At 37.9% G+C, this 16628-nt stretch overlaps 2 protein-coding genes across 5 annotated transcripts in view; one reads left to right on the plus strand and one right to left on the minus strand.

Annotated features, from left to right (window-relative positions):
- The window catches only part of RSPH14 (radial spoke head 14 homolog), a 72228-nt gene that overhangs the window by 233 nt on the left and 55367 nt on the right, over positions 1–16628 (plus strand). Inside the window, exons 2-4 of one of the 3 annotated variants that reach the window (XM_041719312.2) lie at positions 375–823; positions 2492–2594; positions 2783–2901. In XM_041719312.2, the coding sequence (XP_041575246.2) occupies positions 625–823; positions 2492–2594; positions 2783–2901 (421 nt within the window). In that variant the 5' untranslated portion in view covers positions 375–624. Of the gene's footprint in view, positions 1–203; positions 824–2491; positions 2595–2782; positions 2902–16628 lie in introns of those variants that run through there. The other 2 variants (XM_072936123.1, XM_072936124.1) reach the window with 2 other exon arrangements.
- Positions 6392–16628, minus strand: part of GNAZ (G protein subunit alpha z) — a 49499-nt gene continuing 39262 nt past the window's right edge. For both annotated transcript variants that reach the window (XM_002199838.7, XM_030285687.4), the window contains one exon: positions 6392–8458. In XM_002199838.7, coding sequence (XP_002199874.1) covers positions 8114–8458 — 345 coding nt within the window. In that variant the 3' untranslated portion in view covers positions 6392–8113. The remainder of the gene's footprint in view (positions 8459–16628) is intronic.

Below are 16628 nucleotides of genomic sequence, written 5' to 3' on the forward strand. Positions count from 1 at the left end.
CTGTCAGCCGTTTTCAATATTGGAGGTCGTAGGGTTCAATCAGCTGAGGCGCTTTCCGTACTGAGGGAAGGGCGGTGAGGGGGAGGCAGCCCTCACGTAGTCTATCAAACGTTACCGAATTTTGAGGGCAGGTTTTAACCAGATCCCTGTAAAATGCGCCTTTTTTTTTTTTTTTTTTTTTTTTTTTTTTTTTTTTTCCCTTTGGGAAAGAAAAGGTATTTCGTTTTCCTTTGCTTTAATTTTATTATTTTGAGTCCCCTCTGATTTTGGGCACTGGACTGCTTCACTTGAATCCTTTAAAAAGCATTCTGTCTATCAATTTTAACACCATCCTTGAAATTTTAAGCTTTATCTCTTCTCTCTTTTCTTTACAGTGTTCAGTGAGAATTAAACCAGATTAAGACAATTCAGCAGATGAACACCCATTAGTGCTGATGATGCACGAGTCCAGCCTCTTTCACAGCTTCCTGACAGTGTATGTTTGCTAAAAGAGCTCCTTGGGGACACAGAGCACTTTTTAAAGTCAGTAGGTGTCTTTACGGTACATTATCTGCCCAGTCAGCAAGTACAGCCATTTTGAACTATTTTTAGGGATAGGGAGAATCTTTCTCAGGAAGATTTGGGATGGCACAACCTCGTATCTCAGCCTACCTCCCGCCTGATATAGACCCCACCAAAGCTGCTCTGGCCTTTGGGAGGAGGGCCCTTCCTAAACTGAATGAGGAGTTGCAGTCTGCTGAGCTGCTGACGCAGCAGCGGGCGCTGATGGCTCTCTGCGATCTGGTCCACGACCCAGAAAAAGTCTACCAGGCAATAGCATTAGGTAAGTGGTCTGTTCTCACTAGCAATTACACACTGGAGCAGGCTGAGGGGGCAACTCCACTTTCTTCCATTACTTTTTCCTTACAATATCTTTGATGATGCAAGATACCCAGGAAAAATTTCTATTGTAAATGCAGGTGAACCCATGGGAAGAAATGGTGATGTCTGACTCAATTCAGAAGGCTGAATGATTTCTTTATTATAGCTATGCTAAAATACATTAATATACTATATAAAAAGGAAGATACTAAAACTACGTACTACTTTCTCTAACACAACTTGTGACCCTCTCCTGAGAGTCCAGCCATAGGTGAGTTGGATTGGCAGTCAGGCTCAAGCAATCCTCACCAGAATCCAATCAAGCACTCACTCCAGTTAAACAATTCTCCAAACACATTCAGCATAAGAAAAACAAGGAGCAGAAATAGAAATTGTTTTCTCTTTCATTTCTTTCTGTGCACCTCTACGAAAAATCCTGAGAGTGAGAGAAACGTGCTTGCCACAAATTTCCTGTTTGTTTTACTGTAAAATCACTTTAGAAAGGTAAAGAATGTTATAATACCATATACATGACAGTTATTATGAGAATTATCATCACTTTAGGATTAATCACTGCCTCACTGTAAGTTTTATCTACCCTGTAAGTTTTATCAACCCCTAAATACAAAAGTAGTGCAGAATCTTTCTTTCCATAAAATCATAGAATTGTTAAAGTTGGGAAAGATCTCTGAGATAATCCACTTCAACTGTAACTCTGCCCTGCCATGATCCCCACTAAACCATGTCCCCAGACTTTATTCTGATTTTAGCTAATTCCTAACATAGGCTAATAAAAAACCTCCCACCTAATTGGTTCAAAGTTAGAACCCTTTCACCATCATCACCCACTTGCCTGGAACTTAATAAGAATTTAGAAAAGAAAGGAATATAACCAAATTTATCTTACTCATCAGGACTACATCTGGACACAACTTTTTGAAAGCCTGGAAGAATCCTGAGTATTGATTTTGTGGGGGGAAAAGCCCCTAACCACAAGCTAATTTTTGCAATTTTTAGCAGTCTGTGGTATATCTACATAGCTCATTGTATAACACAGAAAAAAAATCTTTGTTTGCTATTGCTTTTTTCTCCATTTACTTCCTTTGTACTTTTTTCCCCTCATAAAAGAGACTAGTCATGTTCAAAATTTATTAAGTTAGTATTTGATGATCAGTTGATTGCCAAAGCAATGTGAGATTGTTGTTAGTTTGGGGTTGTTAGGTTTTTTGGCTTTGGTGAGTGCCATATGTGCATACACAATCACTAATGGTTCACCACATTTATTTCTGTTCAAAAAAGACAAGTGAGTGTCAATCCTGCAAAAACATGCTTTTCTAAAGACATCAATAGCTTTACTGACTTATTTTTAGAGTTATGTCACTTTATATTTGCAGGATTAGGATTTAACTTGATAAGGAGTCAGGAGCTTGTTTGTAGCGTGACATTTTTGGCAGTAGGCCTTGAAATTTGGAAGTTTCTTCCTTACTTGAAATATGACAATGAGAATTTCACTGTCAGGACAAGCTGAAAATTCTGAGGCACTTCAAATTTTGAGATAAATGATGAATATTGTTATTTCAAATTAATGCTGGAAGTAAGAAATGTTAACATGGATTCTGATGTCTCATAGGATTCTTGGCTAGCCTGAAGACTTTGCTGGTGCATCAAGACCAAACTGTCCGGCAAAAAACAACAGAAGTTCTCTCTATAATGGCTTTGCATAGTATTGGCAGGTAGGTGCAATCCCAAAGTTTACTGAACTGTGAGGGGAGTGATTTTTCAGTGAGAAATAAGAACTGAGCTCCTAAGTTTTGTCAGACAGATGCAGCATAAAGAAGAGCAGTGAGTGAGGATTAAATATGTCAAACATATGCAAGTTTTATTATGTTGTGCTAAATCTGTCCTCCATTGTTGGTTTTAGGGAAGGGCTAATACGAAGTGGAGTCATTTCTGCCCTCGCCGGGCTCCTGGATGATCCAGTAGACATCTGTCGGAAGAACACCCATCAGATTTTTGACATGCTGGCAAAATTACCTGAAGGTAGGAGGTTTTAAGCAGTTAAGTACTTGCATAGACAACGCAGAGAGGAAATCAGGTTAATTCACCTATGTTCCAAATTTAATTTATTCTGTTTCCCTTGAAACTCATATTTTAAACCAGTATCTTGTCTATTTTTGCTTATCTTAGTTTTCCTTAGTTTACTTTCTTAGGTTTTATGCACGTTAAGGCCACCTGCTCAAGACAGAGTGCACTGCATGCTTGAATTAGTATTTCAGAATCTTGCATCAAAATTTCACTTATTCCCTTCTGTTCAAGGTGTGGATCAGCTGTTCATCACAGTGCATTTGTTTCATAAGTGTTTTAATCTGAACATTAGTCTTAAACTTCTCTTCCAGTTGATAAAAATTATGCTTTTAAAAACAAAATTTCAGTAGAAATTATCAGTTAAAAAGCCATGCTGTTTAAATTCATAGCAAAGTATATTGTCTGAGAAATTCAGTTTCATTACTGATGCTTAAAAAGAATTAAATGAAAGCTTAGAGCCTTACTAATTGTACATGAATTCTGAAAAATCGAAATATGTATTTTTTACTTGCAAGCAATCCTTTTTAAAATCTTCAATAATATGAAGGATATTAATAACGTTGGGCTAAACAACTTGGTGAAGATCAGTATGGAAAAGTCTGTAAAAGCAGCTCTGAGTAATTGCTCTTGAAAAAGGTGTTTTTTTGAGCCATGTATTCTGTTTATTTAGATAAAAATATAATGTATCTATAAAAATATACATGCCTGTATACATGCTGGAAGATAAATCCTGGAGCAGAATTGTGTCAATGTAGAATAGACTCACATATGGAGGGCAATTTAAAAGGAAAATGAAAAGGTGCAAAACTTTTTGCTGTGAGGCAATTCGGGGAAGTATCATGGCTAACCACAAATATTTTCCAGTAAGTAGTAAGAGTCACAAGGCCTGACAAATTCATTTGACACATTACAGATACAGAAATAGTGTCTTCTTGGTAATTCAGCCCTTTTCAGCTAGCCAAGAAACTGTCTTTCTCTTTGCATTCACTTCTACATCTCACATCCAGAAAATGAGATAGGGTGTTGTCCTAGGGTAACAGGTGTACCTTGGATCAGCTGGAGGAGGTCAGCAACTACTGCAGCACTCCTCAGCTCTATTTGTGCTGTTCTCTAGAGCTCAGGTAATTTGCAGGGCCAATAAAGCAACATGTTCTGTGCTAGACAAAAAGGAACAGAAACTGTACGTGCCTTTGGCATGAAGTGTAGCTGTTTTAACTGGGAAGTGGTCAGTGACCCAGCTAGCTCTATGCCAGGCCACCTGGTCTTTCTCCAAACAGGAATAATTTTGGAAAATGTGATTATTTTGAGCAAATCCACTTTCTGAGTATTTTTGATTCCTAAATTTAAGACGTGTACCAGTATCTTCCAGGAACTGTGGGATAGTTAAAAACCAAAAGGTGGGAGAATGCACAAAGACTGGGAGAACACTGAAGAGTAACATTTCCAGAATGAACAACAACTTAGTGAAAAAAAATTAATGGGCAGAAGAAAGACAAAAATAGACAGATATATGTGTTCAGTAGGATAGAAGATAGAGAAGGGCCAGCAGGAGGAAAAAATTAGGAATATTAAAGAAATTAATATCAAAACTTCCTCTCTTTATAAAAACAATTAGTTGACATATATAACAGTTGATAATGTTAGTGAAAGGGTGTTATGCAATGATGAATGTCCTCAGAAATAGCAACTGCAGAAATAGTTCTAGGAAAAAATATCTTTTATTACGGTGTGATTAACACTTGCCCATTACCTATCCTGCCATTTATGGGTACTTAATCCTTTTAGGCAAAGATTGAGGTGGAATGGATGGGGCAATGGATTTTTAAGCTTGCCAGAACCTCTATTTGGGAAGAGTCCAAGACATAATATTTTCTCCTACACTGCTGACTCTTAGTGTCTCCACTCTTTCACCTTTGAAAAATCATAACCAATTGAATGTGTGGATAAGGACTCTTTAAGGATACATTTTTCCCTTCAAAACTTGTTTTGCTGTATGGAGTGCAAATGCTGAAAGGACAGATGGCATTCTTACTGCAGCAGATGGGACATCTCTTCTGTGAATGTCATTGTTGCCCAGGTGAAGTGAAATCCCAGCTGTATTAATGCAGCTCTTTCAGGTGGCAGTGCACTACATCACTGATAAAAATGAGAACTGAGAAAATAGATGCAAATGTATTGCATGATTTATCCAGGTGGATGACTAAGAGTCAAGGGATTTAATTTCAGCACCTGTCTTCAGCCAACAGACTTTTTAGCTCTAGCTTTGCTATGCCTCAGTTTTCTTACACAATCAGAATTTTTTGTACAGAAAACTCTGTATAAAACATAATTTATTTTAATATCTTGAATTCTTCAGAGAGAAAACAGAGTAACCATTAATTACTCAGAATACTAAAATCAAAAACATCATAGGAATTGAATTATTAGAGAGTTAATAGCAAGAAATTGCTATTCAGAAAACATAATTATGTGACTTGATTATTTAAACATAATTATTTACTTCTTTGTTCCTCCCCATGCCTCTGATTTTAAGTCAAGTAGGAGCACAGGTGGTGCTTCACTTTCATTTCTCCTTTCCAGGATAGCTTTCTCTCAATGAGGAGTGGAACTGGCTGCTTTCCTTTAGAAATCCTCTTGGGCCTTTGTTAAAATGTCCTAGGTTCTCCTCTTTGTCATGTCTAATACTTATGGTAGAAAGACCTTCTTAGTTGAATAAAGATTTGCTTTTTAATATAAAGTGTTTGTTACCCTCCTGATAATTGACTACACTTTTGGTTTTATCCAGCTTTCTTACTTTGAATCTATGCTGCAATGAATGCTGGCATTTTCTCGTCTCCTCTTTCAGTAATCTGAATAGGCCACAGTCCAATGAAAGAAAGAGGTGAAGGAGACACAATATCTAGTAGGCCATTCATAGGAAAAGGGAGCCCTGACTCACTTCCCACCTTTTCCACAATTCAGCCAACTAATAATTGGATATTACATGTAAAAAAGCAAATTAGACTAGAAATACTGCACAATTTCCCAGGTAAATGATAGCAATTTAGTAGTATACAAAGTTTAGAGGAACTTGTACCAGCAATTACTGTGTACAGATTTAGTTTTTACAGATTAGTAAATTTGCCAAGCCAAGCAGTCTGAGTGCAAATATTCCAAGCAGGCAGCAGCTCTTCACTACAAGTGAGACCTAAAAACTCTCTGTGTGTCATGACAGACAGATCTCTGTGCATCTTTAGACTTTGAAGGCAGAGCCTCATTTTCTCTTTTGCCTCTACTCTCCAGGTGTAACAATCGGCAGGGAATGCTTAAAGGGACCCCATGTCTTCAGTACAGGGATAAAATATCTTGTTCAAAATTAGACAGATTAGAAGAAAACTTCACAAGCATTATCCAATTAAGTAAATGTTGTAACACTACTTAATGAACACACTATAGACACATTCAGTACCATTTGAATTATTTATTTTTGAAGTGGACATTTTAAATATTGATGTTATTAACCATTTTGTTTTAATTTTCTTAGAGCCCTTGGCTGAGATTTCTTGCACTAATCATAGTACATAAGGGGAACAAAAGTAGAAGGTGATTTTCCAGTGTGCATGTGTGTCTGTGTCTCTGTGTACGTATGTGCTTTACAGTTATCAAACATTTATTTACACACCAACTTTACACTGATGTCTTTAAGAAGTCTTTTCTATGGCAGGGGAAAGGACCAAAGACTCAGGTCTATATAATCCATATGAGATTTTCCAGTGTAGTCCCACAGAGCTTCTTATGCATTCGAACTTTTGCAGGAATGTTATCCAGTAGTGTTTCTTTATGAGATGAAACCTGGAGCTGAGGATTGCATCTCTTCAGTTTCCTTAACTTCACTAAACTGTAAATAATTTAAATTATTAAATTGAAATAACAAGACATTTAGTTATTGTTCATATCGCTCATCTTTAACCTTCTAATAACACATCACATTTAAAAAATAATTTTAAAAACCAACAAAAAAAGACTTTTGAGGTTATACACTACACAATCTCCATGGCTCCTGCTTCTTGGGAAATCTGTTATAATATTACAATACCCAGAAGGTATTTGGAGCAGTGGAACAGAATTGTCCGTTGGCAACTTTCACATTCAGCAATCCAGACACTACAACAATAATTTAAAAAATTGCTTTGTGATTTATTTTTTAAATCTGTATTAAAAAAGGAACACTAACCTACTTCTTAAATATAATTTGGTTTTTCATGAAACACCACAAGATTTGGCAAAAAAAGATGTAAAAGAAGACTGTTTTGATGTATAAAACTCCTTAACAGTAGAAGAAACACCGACCTTAATTTGGCCTATTCAAAGATTCATTTCATATAGTTTTGCTGCATATTTGAAGCCATAAAGAGCAGAAAGAGCTGCTAGTCAGTTAGGAACTCACAAAACAGTTGCGCACCAACAATTCCTTTAATAGGCAAGGTGTCCATGAGAAACAGTAAAGTAAAGCAGAGGTGTGTACATAGTATATGCTGAGAGTCATGTGCATGTGCATACATGATGGATGTGTACATACTCTTGACTGTGGATACCAATATCGTGGGTGCATGCCCACTCTCTACAGATTTAAGTAGTATTTTGCTTAAACACTCTCATTTAGTAGGTTCTGGTTTGAACTAGCTTTTCTCCCTGACACAAGCATTCTGCTCCCCACCCTGCAAACAAGTTCATCTGTCACTCACTAGATTTATATTTTTACGTCAATAAAATTTTAGGACAACTGGGTGAAGAGTAATTTCTTACACAGAACATGATAACACTCCCACTGTAGGAAATGGAATGAAACAAATGGAATAAAAGTGCAGTGACTGTGGTGAAACATCTCCACAGAGTTTGGCCTCAATCTCTTTTTTTTTTGTTTTTGTTTGGGGTTTTTGGTTGGGTTTTTTTTTCCACTGGGGGTGTTTGGTTTTCTTGGAGAGGAGGCTCTCACTCTCCAGAACATATATTTGGGGAAAATGATGTAGCAGGTTAAGGGGGCATAAGAGGAACCGTGTTCATACATCAGATTTCCCCCTTTTCTCTCCTTGGGCTATTAAGCATTGCCCAATTTTTTTCCACTGGAAGTGGAAGAAGTGAGCCCATTTTTTATCACTCCAGGAAAACAGATTAAACCCAAGGATTCTTAGCAGAGGCCAATGTATTTGAGATTGTTCTGAATGATAACATCTGTCACTGCATCAAACACAAATTGTATGTTACTGGTATCAGTGGCACAGGTGAAGTGTGAGTAGATCTCCTTGGTCTCCTTGTTGCGATTCAAGTCCTCAAACTGGCGTTGGATGTAGACTGCTGCCTCCTCGTAAGTGTTTTGGCCTTTGTATTCAGGAAAGCAGACTGTTAAGGGGATGCGTCGGATTTTTTCTGCCAGCAGATCTTTCTTATTCAAAAAAAGGATGAGGGAAGTGTTGATAAACCAGTTGTTGTTGCAGATGGAATCAAACAGACGCAAACTTTCTGCCATTCGACTCTGTAGGAGAGGAAACAACAGTGTCAGCAATAGTGCTTCAGCAGAACTGTGGAAAGCTCACAGTTCTGTCTGCTGCCCTGAGCAGGTGAAGTCCATTTAAGAACAATTGAGCATGACCACCACAATTATGTTTGGAAATTAAAACCTAATGCTGCTGCAGACTGAAGGAAGAGAGGTCTTTTTTTAAAAAATCAGTGGCTGTCTTGAGTGTTCCTCGGGTATTGCTGCCACTGTGACACATGGATACAGCTGGAGCTGTCCATGGTACCAAGCTCTTGGGAGGCTGTTTGTTGCTGGTTTACAACAATAAGTAGGTGAAAATAAATGTAATGTTTCGAACAGACAATATTATATATTATTAAAATAAATATCACTCCAGTAAAAAAGTAGATACAGAAAATGTCATAATCAGGCATTTTGGCAAGGTCAATATTTTTCTAGCCTGTTTAGATTTCAGAAAATATTATGCATACATCATGAGTCATGGGAGTGATCCAGGGTAAGTGAACAGCAGGGATTTGGGATATCAAAAGCCAGGGGTATATATGGTTTACAAGACTATTTGCAAATATGTATGTGTTCCATTTGTCTGGCTTGTGTTCAGAGGGGATGAAAAAAATCAGAGCCTGGGCATTTTTGCTGTTGTTTAACTGTGAAGTTTGGAAGGAACAAACAGTGGAGGAAAGAGGATAACTTTGGCTTTTAACAAAAACAAAGTATTTCTAATATAAATTCTAAATTCTCCTGAAATTTGTATCGGTTGTGTCTAGTGCATCTCCCTTGACTTCAGTAGAGTCACCTGCTAAGAGGAAGAAATAATAATCATGCACTGTTTATTATACAAAAACTAATATAAAAATATAATTTATTTAAGATTTATTTTTTATTTTGTTTTATTTGAAAATGAAATGTTTCAAAGGAAATCTTCAACAGTTTTATCGTTATTGTTACACTAAAACTGTATACTAAAAAAACGCCCCTTAAAAATGCATAGTTGCTGAAATAGGAGCAGACTGGTTTATATAAGCTTTTCAAATTACCTGTTATATTTTCCTCACTTTGTGTTATTACTCCTTTTCATTTGCAAAGGGTCACCTTGGTCAGAATTGCATTGTGTGTTCTCTGAGTTCCATGAAGGCTCTGATTTAGCTCTGTTTTTACAGTGAAACCCAGGGCTGGTGGCAGTTTCTGGTCATCCCCAAAGCCCTGGGAGTGCTGGGAAGGCTGGCACTGCCTGGGCAGCCAGGGGCAAAGCTGACTCACCAGCCTCTCGAGGCATACTGAAACACAAGCTCAGGCAGACAGTTCTGATTTAGGAGCTGTTTGTTTACTTCTTCCTTTGTAAGGTGGGGTCATCTGACACTCCAGCCTAGTTTATATAGAGACAGATTTATAGGTGTAAAAACATAGCTTTAAAAATATGTTTGTGCATTTCTTTTCATAGTGCAAACACCGACACAACAGATAATCCCCTGAAACATCATAGATCTGTTTTCAAATAATCAGGATTTCCTTTCCTGATTTTGTAGCTGATAAATAACCAAGCAAGAAATTTTTATCTCAGTCAAAATGCTTTTGCTACTAATAGTCTGTAAAAAATCTTTTAGAGCTAATATAGGTTTTTGGCCAACTCTCAGAATAATCATACCAACAGGATATTGCCTTTTAAGATGTTTGTGTTTATTACTGTATTTTGTAGTGAATCATAACACTGTCCCTCTACTACCAAATCCTCCATTGGAATCTGTAACCCAATGACAAAAGTAGAGAGTTGAAACCCTTCCATAAATTGGGAGATATTATGAACACATACAAGAGGGCAGACAGTTTTAAATTATTGTTAACTTGGTGATCTCTTGTAGGATGTAAAGAAAATATTAGTAAATTGTTGATCCTGACATTTTTCTTCAATGTAGTATTTAATATTAGCTCAATATCTGAAAGTCATAATATCCTTAACTAAACTGAATACCATTTCTTTTAGTTAAAAAGCAAGTAAGCCAACCAAGATTGGCTTACAATCTTACAACCAAGATGGATTACAACCATTTCCAATAAAGATGCAGGTGATATTATGCCAGTGCTAGGCTGTGGTTGCAGGGTATAAATGTGTGATATACCCTGGGAAATGAACTCCCCAAAGCCAGGTCATGATTTTAATAGCCAAACAAGGAAAATGTATCACTGAACAATGAAGAAATTTATCAGAAAGGAAAACTCAAGTCTTACAATCTTACAGTCATATAGTGGTTCAGGCTGGGAGGGAGCTTAAATACCATCTATCTCCAAATCTCCTGCCATGGCCATGGACACCTTCCACTCTCACCCAGCCTGGCCTTGAACGCTTCTAGGGATGGGGCATCCAAAAATTCTCTGGGCAACCTGTACCAGTGTCTCCCCAGTCTCACAGGGAAGAGTTTCTTATTAATACCTAATCTGAATCTACTATTCTCCAGTTTGAAGTCATTCCCCTTTGTCCTGTCACTGCAGGCCCTTGTATTTTGTCTCTCTCCAACTTTCTTGCAGGTTCCTTGCATGTACTGGAAGGCCACAGTGAGGTCACCCCTAACCCTTGTCTTCTCCAGGCTGAACAATCCATTTTTTCTCAGCCTTTCCTTATATGAGGTGTGCTCCATCCCACTGATCAACTTGGTGGCCCTCCTCTGGACTCACTCTGTTCTTCCTGTGCTGGGACCCCAGGGCTGCATGCAGCTCTGCAGGTGGGTTCTCACCCCGGTGGGGCAGAGGGGCAGAATCCCCCTATCCCCTGTGTCCACGCTGGGGGCTCAGCCCAGCACAAGGAGGTTTCTGCGTCCCAGCACACGTGGACAGGGCAGGGCCAGCCTTCACCCACCAGCATCCCTGAGTCCTTCTCCCCAGCACTGCTCCATCTCCTCATCCCACATGGTTTCTTGCCATATCTTAAGTGATATATCCACAGTTCTAAGGTCAAGGCTGACACTAAACATACATGGTATATCCACTCATAAACTCCCAGCATAACAGGCTCATTTCTGCTTTTGACAATATTGTAAAATTACTTTACATATCACAGGGAAAGTAAACTTGAGAGGGTTATGGCTTATTATAATAAAAAGAAATTGTTATATGACCTCCAAAGGTGTAATAAAACATAGTAAAATAATGATAGGCATTCTTCTCTGCAGTGTCTTTTCCAGTTCTGGAATCCTGAAGGGAGTACATAGCCAGGTGGTCAGAAAAAAATGTGCTGCTGTAATTTTATAATTATACACAAGCTGGGGGATAAGCAAGATAATGTCAATGCCTTACCCAGATGGCCTTGTTGGGGGCTAATTGCAAATTCTTCTCTGAGCATAAGAACAAGGAATTGGTTGCTTAAGGGAAAGGAACATGCTAAGGAACAGATGGCTGCTTCTATGCTTCCAATAGTTTGCAGAGGCACAAACATCCCTGGTCATCTTCTGGAACAGTAGAGGTGTGCTTAGCAGGAAAGAGTTCTGAACAAGTAAGCATTTTCAAAAGGGAAGACCCAGTTATCAAGATAGCAAGTAATTAAAAGAACAGAGTTTGTAAATGGAGCCAAATTGTAATGTAGTATCTCCTTTCAGCTTTCACGTTAAAGCTTTCTAGTCACAGCTGGGAGAGCTTTGAAATTAAAAATGAAAAATTATGAAGAGAGAAACTATCACAAATAGGGGAATTAACTGTCATTTGTATAAAAGCTTAAGAATTTCATCTTTCAGTCATTATATTTCTTTCATCATCATTATTTTAAAACTGGTAGGCACTTGGGGATTTGAAAACCCTAACTAAACCAAGTAAAATTTATCTTGTGTAAGCCATAAACAATAATGAATAAAATTTGTGCAGGAATAGTAATATTTACTTTCTAGAAAAGTTAGAAAATCTTTGAATGTCAGTAAATCTTGGAATAACCAGTGGAAGCTATTGCCATTTTCCTGTAGAGACTTTCCTTGCAATAGTGGCTGACATTTAGCAGATGCTGATAGCTATGAGCTATTTCACTAAATGGCATGAATCTCTCTTTTTCAAATATCTTCTTTAGAGATCCATGACTTAAAATCTTCTGAAGAAAGCAGATGAAGCTAAAGTATTTGAGGAAGGGTAGTGGGGTAAAAAGGTGATTGAATCAGTTGGATGTTTTTTCTTAAGGTTAATAGACAAAAAAAAAAAATTTAATCCATTCTGAAATAATGACAGTCTACAAAACAAATGAAGGAAATACCATTGCCCAGGATGCTCATAGTCAAAGCAGTTCAGGAATTCAAGCTATGCTTGAGTAAAGGCAGAGGGAAAACAGAAGAATTTCACAAACAAAAATACAGAAAGCAAGTGATAGCTTGGGTAAATACAAATAGATACTCTTGTAAAAAAGACTACAATGAGTGCTAGTTGAAATGTCCTTCCTGTGTAGCAGTCGGACAGTCCTGACTGAGTGCTGGCTAAGAGGTATACAAAACTATTGTAGGATTCATCTTTTGCTCAAAGGAAGAAGACTTCTACCAGAATGTATATGCTCAGGTGGCTGCTGGACAAAATGGGAAAACTTGCAATAATTTAATGAGTTTTTAATATTTTCTTTCATCTAAAAATTCAAAAGAAGAAATTGTCTGTTGGAGAGAAGTAAATAGACTTAGTCCAACCCCTCTCAAAGAAATTACCAGCCCCACTGACATAGAATTAAATTGGGATAAAACTCTTTACCTGGGTTGTCCTTTGTATATCTGTTTTTAGCCTTGACATCTCCCAGAAGGGATGGGGTAAGCAATAGGCATTTGACTAGACAAAATTGTTCTGGTTTCTAAACTTTTTCTTCCCAATCCTAGGAGCCCAAAATTTTCCTGGAAAATGTTGGCATTCTAAACTGTCAAAATTAGAAGAGGTGACATAGAAGAGTAAGTCCCACTGTGAATTCACTAAGAAGTGTTCTTAAGTCACTTAGCAGCTTAACTTATTCTCCCAGCAGTCAAACTCATTATCCCATCACCCAAACAATGTATTACATTGGTGTAAAACCACTGCAGGAAATCCTGCTCAGTCACGTTGTAAACAAAATAGGAAGGAACTCTGGATAAGTAAAAGTAGCAATGTCAATATAGCACCTATCATACAGATACACACTTGCACATGCCATCTATTTATGTCCTTCCTACCAAAACGCCTTCCAATGTCCTGCATATAGGAGGACTGTGAAGTGTAGAGAGGTGAAAACCTAACATAGCATGTTAGTTTATGCCACCACAATGAAGGGAAATTGAAAGGGTTTTATATTGTAGGAGTATCGAATCACTACTATGAAATGAGCTTATAGAATGCTGAGAAACATGTATTATGAAGTGGAGCCCTGAAGAAATATTGTGTGATTTTGATAGGGAGTATCTATGTCTATGGTGAGGACAAAAGAAGTTATTAAGCATGAAACAAGCTTGTTTTGAGTTTTTTAAAAATCAGATTCATTCTTAAATCAGGAGGAAACTAAATATTAGCAAACAAAATTTGTAAGCTACCAAATAAATTCTTCTTTATTTTAAAGATAATGTCCTGTAATTGTTCATACTTACAGTTTTTACATGCAAATGTATAACTGGTAGAGGAGGCAGTAGTCAGTATTTGATACCTCTTGTTTAGAGAAGCAAGGGAAAATAAACCTTATAAAGTGGTAGTGCAGCTTACTATTTCCCATGATGGTTTCCTGTTGAATGTTGCTATTGTCTTTACATAGAACTCTGTAGATGATAACTGAATCTGGCAGTGTGAATGAGAATTACAAGAGGACCATTAGGCTTGGCTATTGTATAGGATGACAATGAACAACATCATGAATATTTTATCATGTATGTTCTCTGTGACTGAGAAAACCCTGCAGTGTTATTATGGCTTACTGTGGACTAAAGCAGACAAGGCAAATTTAATTGGGAATATTACTTTAACAGAGTCCTGAGCATTTGAAAATTAATCCTGAAACTTTTCAGGCCTGCAGCAAGTCATGTCTTAGGAGTGCATGCTCAGTTAAACATTGGTATGTAGTTGTCACATATGTGTAATACTTGTGCCAGTGACAGACAGGAGTAAAACAATCTTTAATACTATCTATAAAAACTATTTTATATTCCTAGATCAGGAACAATGCAGAATTGTTAATCCTACTAAGTCCAGTCTGACACCAAGCTATGGTTCTAGTAAAGGAAGCTGAGCTGAGAAAGAAGTTTGATTAAATTTCCTGACTGAAGGATTAGATTTTGAGCCAGAGGATTTCCAAGCAAAGGAGCAGGACAACAGGTGCTTCGGCTAGGACCTATAAATTAGAAGGAATTTAAAGAAAGGATATATAAAAAGCTCTTCGAAGAACAGTGAAAAGGTTACTGAGTTCAAGGATCAGAAAGGGTGGGACCTTTATCATTCCACAGAAATGCTAGAAGATCCAGACAAAGGCTACTCCTGTATGTCTGGCCAGAGTATTAAAGGCTGTTCCACAAACAAGAAAAGGGGCAAAACAGAAATGGAGAAATACTTATAGGCTGATTTATTGCTTGTGACTGGCTATACATATCTCTTAAGTAAGCTGAAGTGCAGGACAATTATATTTAGAAGTCACAAAATGGGCATGTGATAGGTGTTATATTTATCACTACCCATAAGAGAATTCCAAGTCCAGAGGAAAGTTCTAGAAAAAGGTATGTTCAAGAGAATAGAAATATGGGGCAGTCAATATTGGTCCTGTGTCTGACAGAACAGCCACGCAAGTCAACATTTCTGGGAAGCAGTAATAGGGATAGATTGGCAAAGTAATGCTGCTGCTGCTGACAAAAGAAATTTAATGGGCCAGTATAATAAAACCTACACATTTCCCAGACAGTTTCCAGCCAGGGCAGTGCACCCAAGAGAATCACCCAAAATGGGCAGGTAGCTTGGTTTTTATCCTTAAGGGAGGGCTTGCTGTGTTTCAGTTGCTCAGCAAACAACTGTTAACACTGTGCTTTTACTGCCCCAAAGTCAGCAAAGTTTCATGCTACAGAAGCCTCTGGCTGCTGAGTTATGAGTGCATATGGTCTGCTCCTCTGTGGATCATTTTGGGGCACAACCAGTACTAAGAGGGCAAACATCCCATAAAGGGAATATAAAAATAGATCTCCAGGGTCTTTCACAGTGCCAGCAAATTAAGATTTCCTGAGTACAAATTAGGATCTTCATGTCATTCTAAGCAGCATATTTGCAGCGTATAATACCTATGTTTGCTTTGGGGGGTAGGAGTTTTTTAAGCATTGTACAGTATCCCAAGCAAGCTGCATAATTCTGGAGGTTAGCAAAAATCTAACTTAAGAACATTTTCTTGATAAAAGCATATTTATTTAAAATGTCACAGTTCTTGAAAATATATTGAACGTATCATTTAAATCCATATTTCAGTTGTAAATACCTGGATGTTTTATCCTTAGATTGAGCTTTTTATAGAGTAATAGAGTCCAGCTTTTCTATTCCTGGTAATATATTTAATTTGCTTTCAACATTTACTCAGTGTTTTGAAGTGGGGTGGGTTTTTTGGTTTTGTTTTCTCCCAGGTCTTTTGATTGCTTGCTTAGCTCAAGGGTAAAAGGAGCATTTCAAGCATATATTCCACAAAGCTGAAATATTGGCACAGTTTGACACATAAAGTAGTCCAGGACTTTGGCTGTCCTTGTTTGAGACCCTTAAGCTTACTGTCAGCCTTCTGTGTCTAGACATTTATAGAATCAAAGAATGATTTAAGTTGAAAGGGACCTTTAAGATCACCTAGGTCCAGCTCCTGCCATGGCAGAGACACACTCTGCTAGACCAGGTTGCTCAGAGCCCCATCCAGCCTGGCCTTGGGACACTTCCAGGAATGGGGCATCCACAGCTTTTCCAAGCAACCTGTCCCAGGGCCTCACCACCTTCATAGTTAGTAATTTCTTCCTAATCTCCAGGCTGCATCTACCCAGAAGACAGAACTTAACTCTGACCTTCAAGGAGAGGCTGAGGGAGCTGAGCTTGTTTGGGCCGGCAAAGAAGAGGCCAAAGGGGACAGCCTACAATTACTTGAAGTAATGGTGACACAGAACTTTCCCCAGCAGTATTAGAGGAAAGAATAAGCAGCAATGAACATGAATTGAAGTTTGGGAGGTTCAGATTAGATGTTAGGTTCTCTCCA

This window comes from Taeniopygia guttata, chromosome 15, assembly GCF_048771995.1.
Source record: "Taeniopygia guttata chromosome 15, bTaeGut7.mat, whole genome shotgun sequence".
Taxonomy (NCBI): Eukaryota; Metazoa; Chordata; class Aves; order Passeriformes; family Estrildidae; genus Taeniopygia; species Taeniopygia guttata.